Source organism: Lissotriton helveticus, chromosome 11 (assembly GCF_964261635.1).
Source record: "Lissotriton helveticus chromosome 11, aLisHel1.1, whole genome shotgun sequence".
Taxonomy (NCBI): domain Eukaryota; kingdom Metazoa; phylum Chordata; class Amphibia; order Caudata; family Salamandridae; genus Lissotriton; species Lissotriton helveticus.
The window spans coordinates 151,608,503-151,625,145 of record NC_136072.1 but is presented as its reverse complement, the minus strand read 5'-3'; the positions used below and the strand labels follow the sequence as shown (position 1 = coordinate 151,625,145).

Below are 16,643 nucleotides of genomic sequence, written 5' to 3'. Positions count from 1 at the left end.
TCTGACCAACACCGTTTCGGTGTAGGAACCGCCCGACCATAGTTTGTTGGTTCCACCCACAGAACTACGATCCAACTGCACATAGTGCAGTCGGAAACTCCCATTTCTCAATGGGAGCTTGTGCAGCGGGCTGAAACTGCCTGCAGCACAAGCTCCCATTGAGAAATGGGAGTTTGTGAAAATCCCCGCACTGTTTGCTGGCACCTCACTGTGCCGACCGCACAGTGCAGGGATTTTTAGTGATGCTGCATAGTTGCCTCCCAGGCCCAGATGCTGAGGGCTAGAGGTGAAGGGGGCACTGCTAGGGGCCCCAAATGATGCTTTCCGACAGCCTTTCCATGTTGAAAAGTCCAACATGGAAAGGGTATCGGAAACCGGCATCATAGTCTCGATGGTGGAAATGCCATCTTTGAGGGATTCTGAGGAGTTTCCGACCAACTGATTGGGAAGGCGAAGGTCGGTCCCTTTGACTTCTGCCTCCAACCGCATGCATCCTACCGCAGTTGATGCGGTTTGGGCCGCAACCGACAAGCCGTTGGTTGTGGACCAAACTACATCATAATCAGGCCCTATATATTTGAAGCTGTTGTTGTGCTTGGCTATGCTTTAACCTCTTCCATGTTGATGACGGCCCCCGGCCGTCATGCGTCACGGTGGGCGTGTGCTGATGACGGCTGGGGGCTTTCATGATCCCGCCCACTCTCTAAATCGCCCGCACAGCGCGAAAATTCGCCGCGTATGCAATGCAAGGGGTTAACAATCACAAAGGGGGGTGCCTCCCAGACAAATCATAAATAAGGCTCCCGGTTTTCCGTTTAAACGGATTTTTACATATAAATACGGACGGAAAACCTTTTGGTTTTTGTCTGTATTTATATATAAAAACGGGAAAATACTAACAAAACAAATGCTCCTCCTGCCTCTGTGCTCCTCTGGAAAATCCGAGTCAGAGGTGCACAGGGGCGTCCAAAAGAAAGGGGAACTGCGGCCCTGAAACTGCTCCAGATACGGGGGAACGGGCAGCGCTGTGTCTGCAGAGACACTCCAGCACCCCTGACAGCGGTAGTTCACAAGATAATTGTTGGAGCAGTTCAAGCAGCCGATGGCCCATCCTTGGCCCTGCGCTGCCTCCTTTCATATGCAGTCGCCTGTCCACAATGGAAATCCCCACACCTCCAGCTAAACCTGATGACAGCAAAGCAATAACCAACCCAGTCTATTTCCTACTCTTTCCACAAGCAGCAAGAACAGCGCTGCTTCTGTGCACTGAACTTCAGTGTGTGCAAGGAACGTTTTGTGTCTGTTACAGCTCTGCCCCGGATTCCTGCGTACATGCCAACAATATTGATACAAGATGAAAGTGGGGGATTAAAAAAAAAGTAACATTGGGTGAATGCTTTCACTTTCGTGCATAACTTAGACAGAAAGGCCCATGGATGTCAGAGTTTCTGCAATAGCAATTCAAGCAGCCTATTTCAAAGGGTCTTCCATATTAAACGAAGCTTCACAATATTACGTTGGCGCTTTACAGCTTATGTGTGTACTAATGACGCACTTCAGTGACGCACTTCAATGAAAAGCTTGGTAGCTGCTTGGCGTGAATGCACATAGCACCGAGAAAGCTGACATTGCGCCAGAAGTGTGTGTGTGTGCTTGCCTGCTATCAATACGTCTCGTTACCTGGGGGGCGGGGTTTTTTCAAGGGTGTTCATTTCCTCGCTCAGGAAGCATCAATTCTAAAAGAATGTAGATTTTAAAAGGCAATAGATTCTATCCTGGGCCCCCCCGCTGCCTCCTTTCATATGCAAGCGCCTGTCCACAATGGAAACCCCCACACCTCCAGCTAAACCTGATGGCAGCAAAGTAATTACCACACAGTCTATTTCCTACTCTTTCCGCAAGCAGCAAGAACAGTGCTGTTTCTGTGCACTGAACTTCAGAGTGTGCGAGGAACGTGTTGTGTCTGTTACAGCTGTGCCCCGAATTCCTGCGTACATGCCAACAATATAGGTAGAAGATGACAGTGGGGGATTTAGAAAAATTTAAATTGAGGCAATGACAGGCGGGAGACAACCAAAATAAAGGGCTTTTTTAACTAAAAACATCGGGACTCTCCCTCCTGACTCTGGTAATGCACCTTATTTAGTATTTGATACTAAATGTGGCGGTCCAATAGCGTGCCAGTAGGTGCCAAAGCATGGTGTTCCATCATTGCACGTTGAGGCTAGTGCTCTCTTAAATGATGATAGTGTGTGTTTCTCAAAAAGAGTGCATATCTCAATTAAAGTGAGTGTAACTTTAGTTTTCATGCTTACCTTTCTATCAGTAATGATATCTGTCAGAAGTGGTTTATTTTTATTTTCAATTTTATATAGCGGAAACTCGAGCGGAAGGTATTGGCATGCTTTACATCAGCACAAGTTACAATGTAATAAAAACACGCATTTACAATGCAATAGGTCTCGCATTTACGTTAGATCGAGCTATTGACATCGCAAAAAACAAAGCCTTTTATTTTTGTTTTAGTTTTTAAAACAGAAATAAAAGGCATTGTCATTTACAATAAGTAAAGTGCACTTAGCATAGACTCCAATTAAAAAAAAAACCCAGCTATAACAACCTAGTGCAAGTGTGCATGTCAACTTAAATAAATGTCGAAAAATACTAGCTTGAGCGTTTTTTTTCTTCTTGTGTCAAAAATAAATGTGGGTAAATACAGGTAAAATGACCCAAAAATAAATATGGATAAATACAGACTGAAATGTGAAAAAAATAAATACCATAAAACCGGGAGCCCTAATCATAAAATTATACGTTAAGAGAAGAAACCAAAGTATTGTTCCTGCCATTGTTTTAGATTTGTCCTTTTATTCTTTCAATTTTTCAACCACGGTGTACACTTAGATATATCACTCCTGTATGTATTGTTTTTAGTAGTTTTCTATGGAATAAATCAATGATCCTTATTCTTTGAAGAAATAATTTTTTCTTTGCTTGTTTTTATAAAAGAAAATTGAGACTTCTGATTGAATGTACATTTACAGACATAATGATAAGAGACAAGACTTGTGCAAAGCAAAACTTACATGACAACACTTCTTTAGTACATGTAAAGAACTGATCCCATAAACATTTTATACAGAACAAAAATTGCAACATTTCTTAAATCCAAGCCATATGTATGAACACATTTTACCATAGACACAGAATGGGTAAAACCCTTTGATACATCTGGCCCTAAGTCTACAAACATGCAACAAAACCAATGAAGTTGCCTGTCTAGTGTCCTACTATGTATTATCTTTGGGACCTTTGCTGGTTCAGTCCTCTCATGTGTAGTGATAAGCAGTGCTACTCGGACCTATTTTAGTCTGGGTCAGAGCATGAGTTAGTACCAGGATCGGGTCCTGAATTCCATCTCTGGTAGTGCACTGCTTTTGTGCACGGAATGAAACAGTTTATTGTAGTTCTTGGCCCCATTTATGAATACCCGATCAACAACGGACTCCTGAAGTGGCGGGTTCCTTGTTTATTCAATTGATATTTTTCCCGCCCTGACACCACCTGTAGGATTTTAAAGGGGGTGTCTAACACTCTTTTTGATGGCAAACGTGTGGCGACCATAAGCATTTGGAAAGCCGTCACAATAGTAGTTTAGATTTTTGGAGGACATTCTATACGCCATCTCAGTGAATCAGCATCTAGATGCTCTGTAAATTAGATTACGTTCATTCATTGATCTAGGGTCTTAAGTCCACATAAGAACATTTTGTCCTGAAGATGTTCTTATAGACATTAGAATGAGACAAGATCGGAACGTCGACAATTCGACCGATTTTCATGCATAAATGAATTTTCTGGAAATGTTATTTGTATACTCAATGATGTTCTCCTCATTTGAAAATATTTGAAATGGGCTACAACAAAAGTGTTCCTGAGAAAACAGTTGCCGTGAAGATAATCTATCTTAGTCACTTTTCTATTTATGTGAGTTGTATTTTGTACTCTTATTTGTAAACAGAATTTTCTACATAAATCTGTACTTTTAAAGTATACACCCATCTTGCATTTCTTTTGACGATATACTCACTTTGAATGAATATAATTAATTTTGTTCATTTCTTTGCCTGAATACACTAATAAGGGCTTTATAACATTATTTCTTAGATCAAATAAGATTTTCTTTATTGAAAAATATCCCTTGTAGGCACTCTTACCTTATCTTGATTTTGATTTACCCAAGCCTCCATGGGTCAATTGGGTTGCCCAACTTTTTGTCAGGATCTACAGAATGGCAGTGAGGTAAGATTTGGGTTAACAGTAAGACCCGTGAAGATGGTATAATTTATCTTTGATGGCCTTTCTCTTTGATCTCAGTCCCTTAAGTGAACCATGAGATTCAGGTTGATTAACCCTAAACCAATATTGGCTTGATTGTGGGCCTACCATATTCTATTACCTGTTACTCTTTATTCTAAAGTTCCCACAGACTTCGCAATAAATAAATGCTATTTGAAAATGTTTAATAAATAAATATTACATCGATGTTAGAAAGGCATTTATTTAAATTTGGGTGGCCAAAATGGTATGTGCTCTTTTATACTTAGATAGATGTTAATCCCTGAAGGCGAGAGCTAATGGAAGTGGTTTGTAACAAAGCAAGAGGAAAGACTTTAGTTTGTGAGGCCAAAGAATCAGTCCAAATTGATATAGACCTGCAGAGTAGGGGCAAAGGGCTTTTGTAATCAGGACACATTTTAGCATGGTTACTTCACCTTTTGAAGTCTTCTTTTCTTATCCCTTGTGAAGTCCCTTACTACTTGCTTTTGTAACTAGTATTTAAGATGATGCCTTGTGCGAGTGCTGCACAAGTAGGGAGTTGTTGACCCTTTTTTCAGAAGGTGGCCATTACACATTACATGCTTGACTCTCCATCCTCTGCTCAGCATGGTCACCTTCTAGTATCTTCTGCTCCTCTGTAGAGATTGGCATAGCTTTCACACACATTCTCCTTATGTGTAAGTGACGGAGGTTTCCAGAGAGATGGAAACTAGAAAGTAAATATGGATGCGCTGAGAGGTTGATATGACATAAAAATAGGCAGCTACCTGATACATAAGATATAGATAGGATATTAGCCTGTCTCCTTTCTGTTGTGGTCATGGTGCAATACATTTTTTTGTCGTCTCCAGAATAAATCTTTAATAAAGTGTACTCTAATGATGTTATAAATCCATTGAGCTAGCAATCCAAGATGAGTGCCTGCATTGTTTTGTCTATGGATACTGGATCTCTTTCTCGGATATTTGGTTTTGAACAGATTTATGTAGATCTACATTCACCCAAGATGTTGGACCTTCTATTAAGATGGTTTTAGTTTGTCAAAACTTATGTTCTCAAGCCACCTCTTTCTATTTTTAAGTTGTCCCTGATTTATTGTATTCCTACCATCTCTGCTCAAATTAATTTACATTTTAAACATCAGTGCTCGTGATTCCTTATCTAGGTAAAAACTTATATTGGCCAATGTCACACATAGACTGCATCTGTAAGTATTCAGGGCTCTCCACGATAGTTGTATGTTTTGTTTATCAGCTGAATGTTGAAGATAATGAAATGAAAAAAAATCAATACAATAAGGAGAATGAAGCGATCATCAAAATCCTAAGTAACACTAGCAAGGGTCATAAATAGCTCCTGGCTCCATTGTTAAGGATCCCCTCAACATTTTTTGCCAGATCTCTTTTCTTTTTCTGGTCACCTTTTTGGCTTCAGGACTCCGAGCACCTAACTACTGCTAACCAGTGCTAAAGTGCATGTGATCTCTCCTATAAACATGGTGACATTTGCTTATACCCAGTTGGCATATGTAGTTTATCTGTAAGTCCCTAGTAGAGTGCACTACCTGTACCCAGGGCCTGTAAATTAATGCTAATAGTGGGTCTGCAATTCTGATTGTACCACAGATACAAGTAGCACTTTAAACATGTTTTAAGCCTACCACTGTAGAGCCTGTATGTGCAGTTTATACTGCCATCCGACCTGGCAAGTTAAACCTCTTGCTAAGCCTCAACCATCCTTTTTAATACATATAAGTCACCCTTAAGTTAGGCGCTGGACATCCGAGAGGGCAGGGCGCAATGTATTTAAAAAGTGGGACATCTACTTTTAAGTTTTACATGTCCTGGCTCTGAAGAACTCTACATTTTTTTGTTCCCTACTGCAAGACCTATCTGTTCTATAGGATAACATTGTGATTACCTGATTACATCTTTTAAGTGAATTCCCAATTGTGAAGAAATCAACCTTTCAAGTTTTGTGTCACTGAACTCACAATTTCAAATCAAAACCTATGGTGAAATTGGATTTTAAATGACAGTTTAGCAAATGCTAGTTTCAGAAAGTTATCATTTACTGACTTTAGCCATACTGAGCCTAATACCTGTCTCTGAATATACGTCTGGGGTGGGTGTGAGCTGGACTTTGTGCATTCCTCTAGACAGCTACACACAAAGGGAGCGTAGGTGTGACTGCTGGGCAATTTGCATCCTGATGGGCCATCATGGACAGGATGGGAGGGAGGGGCTGACAATTAGACACAAATAGGCTGGGTTATGCCCCCATACAAAGGGCTGCATACTCCGCTAGTGAGTTTGGAGCCAGGGCAGGAAGGGAGGACCTCTGAGCACTTCAGAGCTTACTTTGAACTCACCCCCACTTCAAAGGCTCAATTGGGTATATGTAATATGTACTGGACCTCTGACCCTATCAACACAGTACCCTTCTGGACCTGAAACCAACTTGCCAGGAAGAAAAACTGCTGTGCTAAGGACTGCCACTCTGCTAAACGGCTGCTCTGGAAGACTGATTGCATTGCTTTGCTGTGCTGCCTTGCTGCCTGCTGCTCTCTCTGACTGGAATTTCATCACTTGAGCCACTTGACCCAGAGTTACTCCAAGGGCTAGTTGACTAGCCTCCTGTTCCTAGAAGACTCAGGAATATCAAAGCCTTCCATCCTGCTCCTGAACCTGGTTCATTGGAAGTGGACCCAGGTGCTAGCTTCAACGGAACGGATGCATCCGCTGCTTTGGGAGCAGAATTGAGGCATCATCGCTGTTTTGAGAACAGAACTAGAGCATTGCACTCAGAACCATCCTATCACCATCAGAACCGCCATAAAGGAACCACTGCATCGCTGCCACTGCAGAAGGATAAGCAACACATCCCTTTGACTGCATGGAGAAACTTGGTTCATCAGCTTCACAACCAATGCATCTTGGAACCAGAGCATCACCATTGTTGAACAGAAAAAAACAACACATCTCTTTCACTGTGGCATTGACACTGAAGCATCGCTTGACTGCCCCCCACATCTTGTTCTTTGCTACCAAGATTCAGGTACCTTTGCTCAGCGGGTCTGCGTGGGTCCTATATTGGGCCTGCATTCCATCGTGGTCTGCCTGAACTCGGGACTTTGTCCCGGTCCAGCGTAACCAATTCACTCTTTAAGTGCTTACTACTTCTAAGCATTATGTTTGCATTTAATTATTTTTAATTCATATCTCAACTTCTACTTATTGCATTTTTGTTGTTTTGGTCTTGGTTGATTTACAAAACTATAATCTATTTTTCTAAACTGATGTGGAGTTTTTTTGTGGTGTTGTCACAGGATTACTGTTTGAAGTGTATGCACAAATACTTTACACATTGCCTCTTAAGTTCAGCCTGCCTGCTCTGTGCCAAGCTACCAGAGGGTGAGCACGAGTTAATTAATGGTGGGTATCTGACTTATCCTGACAGAATTGTGGTTCCTGCTTGGTCAGGGTGCATATCTCTGCCAACCAGATAACCCGATTTTTAACCCGTTTCTTAAAGCCTTCCTGAACCGCCTTCCAAATCTTTCCAAAGAGCCTCAAACTGAATTATTTACATCTGTACAGCACCCCTTGGAACCATCTCTCCAATGCTCATAGAGTGATAAATTCAACTTATCAAAGAAAGATAATGAACAGAGGAAAATGAATACATAAATGTGTGTGTTTGTTTATATATTTAGATAGATTGCCATAACGCCTATTCTCAAGTTGAGAACCTGACAAACTGAGTTGTGATGATCTACACTTGGTCATGTGGATTCCCTTAGCTGTTAACTCCGACTACTTAAACATGCCCTGCATAGTAGGTTTTACGTGTTGGCTAATTTGATATGCTATATTTTCCCACTATTTCGTTGCAACATAGATATCATTTTTTTTATTTTTTATTTCATTACAGTCATGTCATTTTCTGAAATTAATTAATGAAATACCATGTGAATGTATTTGTTTATAGATACTCAAGTGGATATCGATGGAAGTCTGGGCAAGCAGGTAGCTTGAACTATACAGGCCAGGGTTCACTACTAAATAAAGAAAATTCTGTAAAGGTGAGAAACAAAATGCTTTGATGAATATATTGGAATCAATTCACATTTAACACATTTAACACACCTATGTTCCTTTATTTTTTAAATGTTTCATTTTTGGCATTTTGGTCAAACCTGAAAAACTAAAATAACAAACAACCATGAAGTGCTACATGTAGTGAAAGAATATGGTTAATATGCTGAATGTGTCAGACACACGACCAGATGCAGAATGTGTCCCATTTCATTAGATTACCAGTGATATATCCCAAAACCATGTTACTATTGTAGAAATTCTCAAATAGCGTAAATGGTCTCACACCTATCTATGCTGCCCCCTGTAGGCTGGTATGGTGATACATTCACACCTTACACACCTTAGTTTTTGCACCCTCATTGAAAATTGCAGGAAAGGGCCCGGGGACATTTCTTCATGCCCATATACTCACCTTCTTACCTGGTGACTCTGAATACATCACAAAGGTTGTCCAGTGGATGCCCAATCCAGACACCCTCTACAGTTCAGGGTCAATAGCCCCTTTTCAGTCTTGAGAAACAATTTTGATTTAGGAGGCTCTGTACACCCCAAAAATATGGGTAATAGCAGAGGGATCCTTCCCAGGTGGTTTTGCTTTTAAGCTGCTGGTCCTTCTCCATAGATGTCATTTAGGAAACGTGATCCCTGGCTTTGCCCTTACGACCTCTGTCGCTCCCTTTGCGACCCCTGGCTACAGAGGTGCCAAAGCATTGTACAAGTATATGGATTAAGTTGGATGGTTTTGACTGAGGAACTCTTGTTTTTTTTATTGCATTAGTTTAGTTCTACTGGGAAGATTTGAAACCACATACCCCGTTTGCCTCATTAGTATAGTGAAGCTTTCTCCTGTTCCTTAGAAACTTGATTCTTCCACCAACACTTGTCAAGACAAAAGTTTAACGCACCTTAAAATGTCGTTCTTGAACATACTTTAAAGGAGTCACAATTTCCACCAAGCATGTGGCATCTGGTTCATTCCACTTGATATAATAAACCTGGACTTTTGACTTTATGTTGGTTTGCGAAATGTTATAGGTAACGTTCCAATAGCTTCCTTCACTTTATTTGGCTGTGCAGTTCGCCCAGTAGTTTGCTCTGAAGTTGGCAGTAGGACTAATACCATATCTTGTGGTGAAAGTTGCCCTACCGGAGTTTTTTTGTCATATTGTTTTACTTGAGCTCCTTGTGCTTTCTGTAAGTGCCTTGCTGCAATCTCTCTGATGGTGTAATGCCTGTTTTGTAGGACCAACACAATCATACTCTACCAAAGTATTGGAATCGTAATCTTTTGTCCATTCTACTAATGCTGTATGCAAAATGGTACGAGACTGCTGACTGAATAACAGCTCAAATGGCTGAACTCTGTGGAAGCTTGAGGTGTGGTTTATAGCAGCGGTTCTTAACCTTTTGACCTCTGTGAACCCCCACTGAATCAACACTGGACTCTGGAGACCCCCACTGAACCATTATTGGAAGCTAGGTAGCCCCGGCCTATGGTATTTACATCATTTGAACTGCAAAACAATATATACAAATTCAAAAATAAGTATACAACACACAAATGCTCAGGTATTAAAATATTTTGTTTAAATCACAAAAAAATATCGAAAACCTTTTATCATTTTCAGTCTTGTTTCTTTATTTCCATTTACTTTATTCATTGTAATGTATGAATGTTATTATTATTTAATTTGGTAACACAGTCACAAACCCAGTGAGTAGGCATCACTGTCCCCCAGCGGTTCAGTGACCACAGGTTAAAAAGAATAGATTTTTGGGTTAAGAGGTCTGAGGGCAGATCTTTCTTCTAAATCATTGCTTCCAGTTCCAAAGTCTTTAATTGCATTCTTTTAATTATTTCATTATACCTCTGTACCAGCGCCTGTCCACCTGTGGATGGTGTACAGAGGTCTTGATCTGCTTAATTTTTAAGAAGCTGAAATAGTTGTTTCAATAAAAGTGAGAAAATTGATGCCCTGGTCAGCTCTTTAAGGTAATCTGATGCTGACATAAAATGGAAGCAACACACCACCAACATTAGCAGTGGAAATTGCCAACATCTAGAAGGCTTCTGGATACCTTGTGGCATAAACTTTTTCTTGGACGTTCTAGAAGGAGATCTGGTCTTCCACTTTCCAATCTATGTCAGGAGTTGTTGACTGATTTTAAATCAACAACTCTGAGCTATGCACAACCTCGAGCTGGATTTGCCAGAATGCACTGGGATAACAGTGGCAGACTTGTGCCTAGTGTGCGACTCCACCATCTACCAATTTTGTTTCTGTTCCTTTCTCTTTTGCCCTTGTTTAGTTTTCCTTGTTCTCTGAAGAGGCACTTTCAGATTCCTCCACTTAGACTTCTACCAACCAGTCGTGGACAGGATCTGAATAACATAACTCTTGATAACATGGTTTATCAGGTTTAATAGGTGAGATAAGATCCCAACATTCAGATCACCTCTATTCACAAAGGTAAATTTACATGTGAGCAAATGTACCCTTGTAAATTTACTTTTACACTTTGTAAAAATGTTGTTACTTTTGGCCAAAGGCAAACAACAAGAGAGAAAGGGTCAATGGATAACTCTTATACCCCTTGTACGTAATGTAACAAAAACAACAGAAGAGTATCTAGAAAAGGCATAAATCTATTCATAGGGGTGAAGAAAATTGCACCACCACCAAAGATTCAGAAAAAGTTTTCCAACATATAGGAAGGATGTTAATGGAAAAAAGAACCCTCAGGCACCAAAAAGACCTTTGGTTGCCATTGTCTTCATTGGGTCCTATATGCGAAAACGTGAATTTCTACGTAGACACAACAAAAAAGTGCATGTTAAAAAGAGTATTTGACTGCCACCCAAATAGAAAAGTTATTTTAATGTGGGGGTAGTTCTGACTCTGTTAAAAACGTGATAGAAGACGGACATATAAGTGGTTGAGTTATTTTGAACCACATGTCCTAAAAAGGTCGACATGTTTCAGCTAATGAGCCCATTGTCAGCTCAGCATTCCTCAGGACCATACATACCCACGCCTCCGAAGAGGCACACACTATGGCGCCAGAAACTTCGGAGAGTAGATAGTAAAAAGACTACACAAACTTGTTTGTGGGTCTAAGCACCGCAAAAAGTCACGTGCTGTCCTTCCAAATAGTTAGGACTGGGAAATCTGACAAAACAATGTTAACATAAAACAAATAAGAGTGTACATTTGTACCCCTTTACAAGGAATACTTTTCAATTCATTTACATAATTTATCATTCTTGAATCAAATGAAAACATCCTTCCATAATTAAATAATTACAACATGCTCAATCAACACTTCGATGTTGTGTTATCTCATTAAGTACATTCCAATTCAAAAACATTGTGAGCAAGTGCACTAATGGATATGAAAAACCACACCACGGAACATAATAACAAATTAAAATATGTTCCCGGTTTCATCGTTTTATTAAGCCCAACTTAGACTCTGCTATAAAACGTTTTTACTCTTTTCTTCTTTAAAATGCGCTGGAAGTGCCCATGTCGTGAAAAATATAAACCGAATATACCCCCGGGGAGTGGGATAATGCTGTTAAGAAACTTGTCAACTTACTAAATGTATTTAGGAGATCGGCCCCTTGGGCTCGTGGCAGGGGGAACCTTCACGCCCGGAGTATAACTAAAACAAACAAACAAACCGTGATGTTTTCAAAAATCAGTCAGAACCAATCTTGGGCGCCTTAGGAAGCACACACAGTGCCAATAATGTGATGGTTTGTTTGCGAAAGGCAACTTACTTCTTGCCGAGCGACTACCCGCCTGAGAACCTATTCCGGTCACATCCACGGCCCGTATACAACGGCTCCATGTTGGCGGCTGTTTTTATGTTTTGATCACTACGTCCACGACGTTGCCTGAAGTCACGTGGTCGCTAGTCTTAGTAGTTCTTGGTTTTCTTAAAGGGGAAAGCCACTCATTGTAAAGTGCTCGTGATTTTTTGCGGTTAAAACTTTATTGGTCTCTTACAGGTTTAGATGCAATCACCAAAACGTGCACTACGGTATTTGTAGTTATCTACCTCATATTTATAACGTGTTGGCAGATAATTTTATGTTTTGATCACTACGTCCACGACGTTGCTTGGAATCACGTGGTCGCTAGTCTAAGTAGTTCTTCGTTTTCTTAAAGAAGAAAGCAATTCATTGCAAAATGCACGTGCTTTTTTTAGGTCAAAACTCTATTGGTCTCTTAGAAGTGAATGCTCTTACCAAAACGTGCACTATGGTGTTTGTGCTTATCTACCTCATATTTATAATGCTCAACATTGAGCTAAGATAAGTTGATTACAAAGAGGCAGTGTTTAACCTTCCATGAGTAGGTGCAGGAGGGATGATGGGTAGCGTCAATCCAATTTAACCCTTTCAGTAATCGAGCCTGAACATATCAATAGGAGGGTTTACCTCCGCATTACCGACCCCCAGGGTATGTCTTCATTTAATCCTTCTGTATGTGTAGAAAGACGGTAAATCCACCTTTGTTCTTTTTCGAAGAGGGATTTATCAGTGCTCGTGTTTAGTTGTTCTATTACCGTCCATCTAATATCATTGGGGCAGTGTCCTTGATCTAGAAAGTGTTTAGTTAGTTTTGTTGTCCCTTTACGGCATCTCACATTGCTGCGATGCTCGTAGATCCGCAATTTAATTTTTCGTGTGGTCATGCCCACATATTTTAAGTGACAGGGACAAGTAATCAAATAGATTACATTAACTGAATTGCAATTCGTATGGCTACGAAGATGCCATAGTTTACCTGCTTCTAGATTCAGTGTCTTTGACGCAGTAGTAAGGTGGCAAACACTGCATCCGCCACAGGGGTAGTGCCCTACAACAGGAGGCATTCTCCATGCAGTCAGCACGCTCGAGTCCTGTATAGTGTCATTGGTTCTAGGACGGGTATGCACCAAAGCGTCCTGTAGGCTTCTTTCCTTTTTGTACAAGAAAAGAGGTTTTTGCCAGTCCCGCCCTTTGCTGTTTATGATTTGCCAATGTTTACTGATAGAACGACTAACAGCATTAGAAATGTTGCTGTATGTCGTCACACAGGTTAGTGGTATGTCTGTTTTGTCATCTTTTTCATATTCCTCCAAGAGAGCACCCCTGTTTTGATTTCTTGCCCTCTTGCAACTTTGTTTTAAGATCTTACTTGGATAGCCTCTAGTCAACATTTTCTTGGTTAGATCGTGGGCTTGTTGTTTAAAATCTTTGACATCACTACAGTTTCTTCGGATGCGTAAATATTGTCCAAAAGGCAGGTTTGTCTGCAGTGAACGCGGATGGAAACTAGAAAAATGAAGCAAATTATTTTTGCTGGTAGGCTTGTAATAAGTATTAGAAGTCAATTGGTCCCCAACCCTTGTTATTGTTACATCCAAGAATACAATCGATTTCGGGTGGTATTGGTGGGTGAATTTGAGATGAGGGTCACAGGTATTCACCCAATCGAAGAAAGCTAATAGGCTATCCTCGGAGTCTTGCCAGATTAAAAGCACATCATCAATGTACCTCTGCCACAGGATAACATTGAGAGTGTACTGAGAGTTATTGAGAGTTACTTTTGGCCATTTAGCATTTCAGAGTATAAATATACTACTAAGTGTAGACTTGTTCGTCGCCATCCCTTGAAACAGCGGGTGAAGCCAAATGTTTGAGTGTAATCTTACTCCTAGTAACTTTTCACATGCAGGCATCATTCTCCACTATAAAACAAATAGTAAAAATTGTTTTATGTTCAATATTATTGTAGATTAATTTTATATGTTTATTTTTAATGCATAACAAAATGGAAAAATGATACAGTACTTTTAAGTTATTTAACTAAAAAAATATAAAATGATATTAAAATTATTTTAATATTGTTCTAATATAAAATCCCACCTAAAATAAAAATGTTGTTTTTGTATTAGAAATTACAAAAAGTATTTGTAAAATTAATTGAAATTCATTTTTAAAATTTTTATTATATTTATTTCAAATAAAAAGATCTACACAATAATATTTATTTTTAATTTATATATATTTTTGAATATTAAATGTATACAAAATTTTAAAAAGCGAGATAAATTATGACATTATTTCCACGTGGTGCCTTTGTAGATCCCTGCCTCCATTATTTTCCATGGGTGGGTTTCCAATGGCTGGCCATGTGTGGAGTTGGTGGTACTTCAGGTCTGAGCTGTTGTGCCTTCCTACTGTTTTGAGACCCTTTTGGCAGTAGTAACTTTAGAAGTTCAGTTTGTAACTTGACATGGACTTACTCTTTTGTGGATGTTTGTCTCTCTTTAAACCCCTCCTCAGTCATCCCTAAAGCCCTCCTTACCTTTCCCAAGGCCCTTCTATTTAGTATTAGATATTCCCCATTTTCCAGCAACTCTTCCATTCCCTCCCACGTTTACTACTAAGTAGTAATTTTGCATATGTGAGGATCTCCTCATAGAAAATATAGGGGAGTTGATTATTTCCACCTATAAGTTGTGAATTGAATTATATAGTAAATAAGTAACGTTACCTTAGTACTACTTTATGAAGTACAAAATGCAGTTTGGTATCAGGCCCATAGTGTTTACCTGACTGTGGAAAGCAACTTTTGTCTGGGTGGTATGTTATTAGTTGGTGTCCCATTGGATGCCAGTGATAAGAATTGTGGGACCTTTTGTCCCTGGGGTACCTAGAAAAGGCTAATAACTGTCAGAGGGCACCCACTCTTCACCAACGTTTCTTTGTCACTCCCATCAATACTCACAGGACAGCAATAAAGATGATTGTGTAGCCCTCGTTCTTAATAGCTTACCCCCAGTACCTGAAATTCATAGGTTCCTTCCTATGTTTCTGTACACAGTTGCTTGTGAAATGATCTCATTGAAATCAGTCAAAAGCTCTGAGGGTCCACTGTTGGTATTATGCCCCTACCCGTTCTTCTTTCGTTCTTTAGTTCTCTTGCTCTACTCCTTCCTTGTCTGTGGGTTTTCCTTGGAATCTTAGTTTCTGATTTGTCAAGGTACTAACAGCCTGATTCATCATTCTCCCGTTTTGCGAGCCCCTAATAGCGATTCATAACGAATCGCTATTAAGGACTTGCAAAACGGGATTCATGTAGGAATTGCAATAAATATTGCGATTCCTACATGTTCCTTATTTGCGATTAGCTAATTGCTAATCGCTAATAAGGAATAACTCCCCATGCATTTCTATGGGCCTACAGGCCCATAGGAATGAATGGGGAGTTATTCCTTATTTGCGATTAGCAATTAGCTAATCGCAAATAAGGATGCAATTTCAAGGGTGCAGGGGTGTCCAAAGGACACCCAGTAGCACCCCTGAAATGTAATCTACATTGGTGTTGCGCACACACATGTCCAAAGGACATGTGTGTGTGTAACATGCAACTTAGAAAAATGCATTTAAATGCATTTTTCTAAGTTTTTGCTATTTACCGAGAGGTCTGACCTCTCGGTAAATAGCGGCCCAAAATTGCATTTTCGCAATTAAAAAATGCTTCATGAATTGCATTTAAGGAATCTCAAATAGAGATTCCTTAAATTCAATTCTTCGCAAATGTGCGAATTCTTAAATAGCGAATTTTGCATTTGGGATGATGAATCCCAAATGCAAAAATTGCACTCGCAATCGGCAAGATTCTGAGAATCTTGCCCTTTGCGAGTGCAATATAGCTATTGTCACGTTGTGTATATATAAACATGCGCTAATGTTGCAAAGTGAACCAACTCCTCCCCGCTCCCTCCACCCACTTCCCGGTCTGCCATCCTGACACCAACTGTCCATCCTAATATATCTAGACTATTGTCTCTATGCGTCCTTTCTTAATGTTACAAAGTGAACTGACTCCTCCCCCCTTCCTCCACCCACTTCCCGGTCTGCCATCTTGACACCAACTGTCCATCCTAATATATGTAGACTATTGGCTCTATGCGTCCCTTGTAGTTGTTGCACAGCAGCCAAATCTATAGGGTCTGTTCGGCCTTTCGATTAAAAACACGAGCGTATTGGACACGTGCGTATTCAAATCCAACGTTGTATATATATATAAACACGCTCTAATGTTGCAAAGTGAACCAACTCCTCCCCCCTCCCTCCACCCACTTCCCGGTCTACCATCCTGACACCAACTGTCCATCCTAATATATGTAGACTATTGCCTC

At 40.2% G+C, this 16,643-nt stretch overlaps 1 protein-coding gene across 2 annotated transcripts in view; it reads left to right on the top strand.

The window, feature by feature from the left end:
- ZBBX (zinc finger B-box domain containing) overlaps window positions 1-16,643 on the top strand; it is a 509,107-nt gene that overhangs the window by 88,411 nt on the left and 404,053 nt on the right. For both annotated transcript variants that reach the window (XM_078665923.1, XM_078665922.1), the window contains one exon: window positions 8,332-8,425. In XM_078665923.1, coding sequence (XP_078522049.1) covers window positions 8,332-8,425 — 94 coding nt within the window. The remainder of the gene's footprint in view (window positions 1-8,331; window positions 8,426-16,643) is intronic.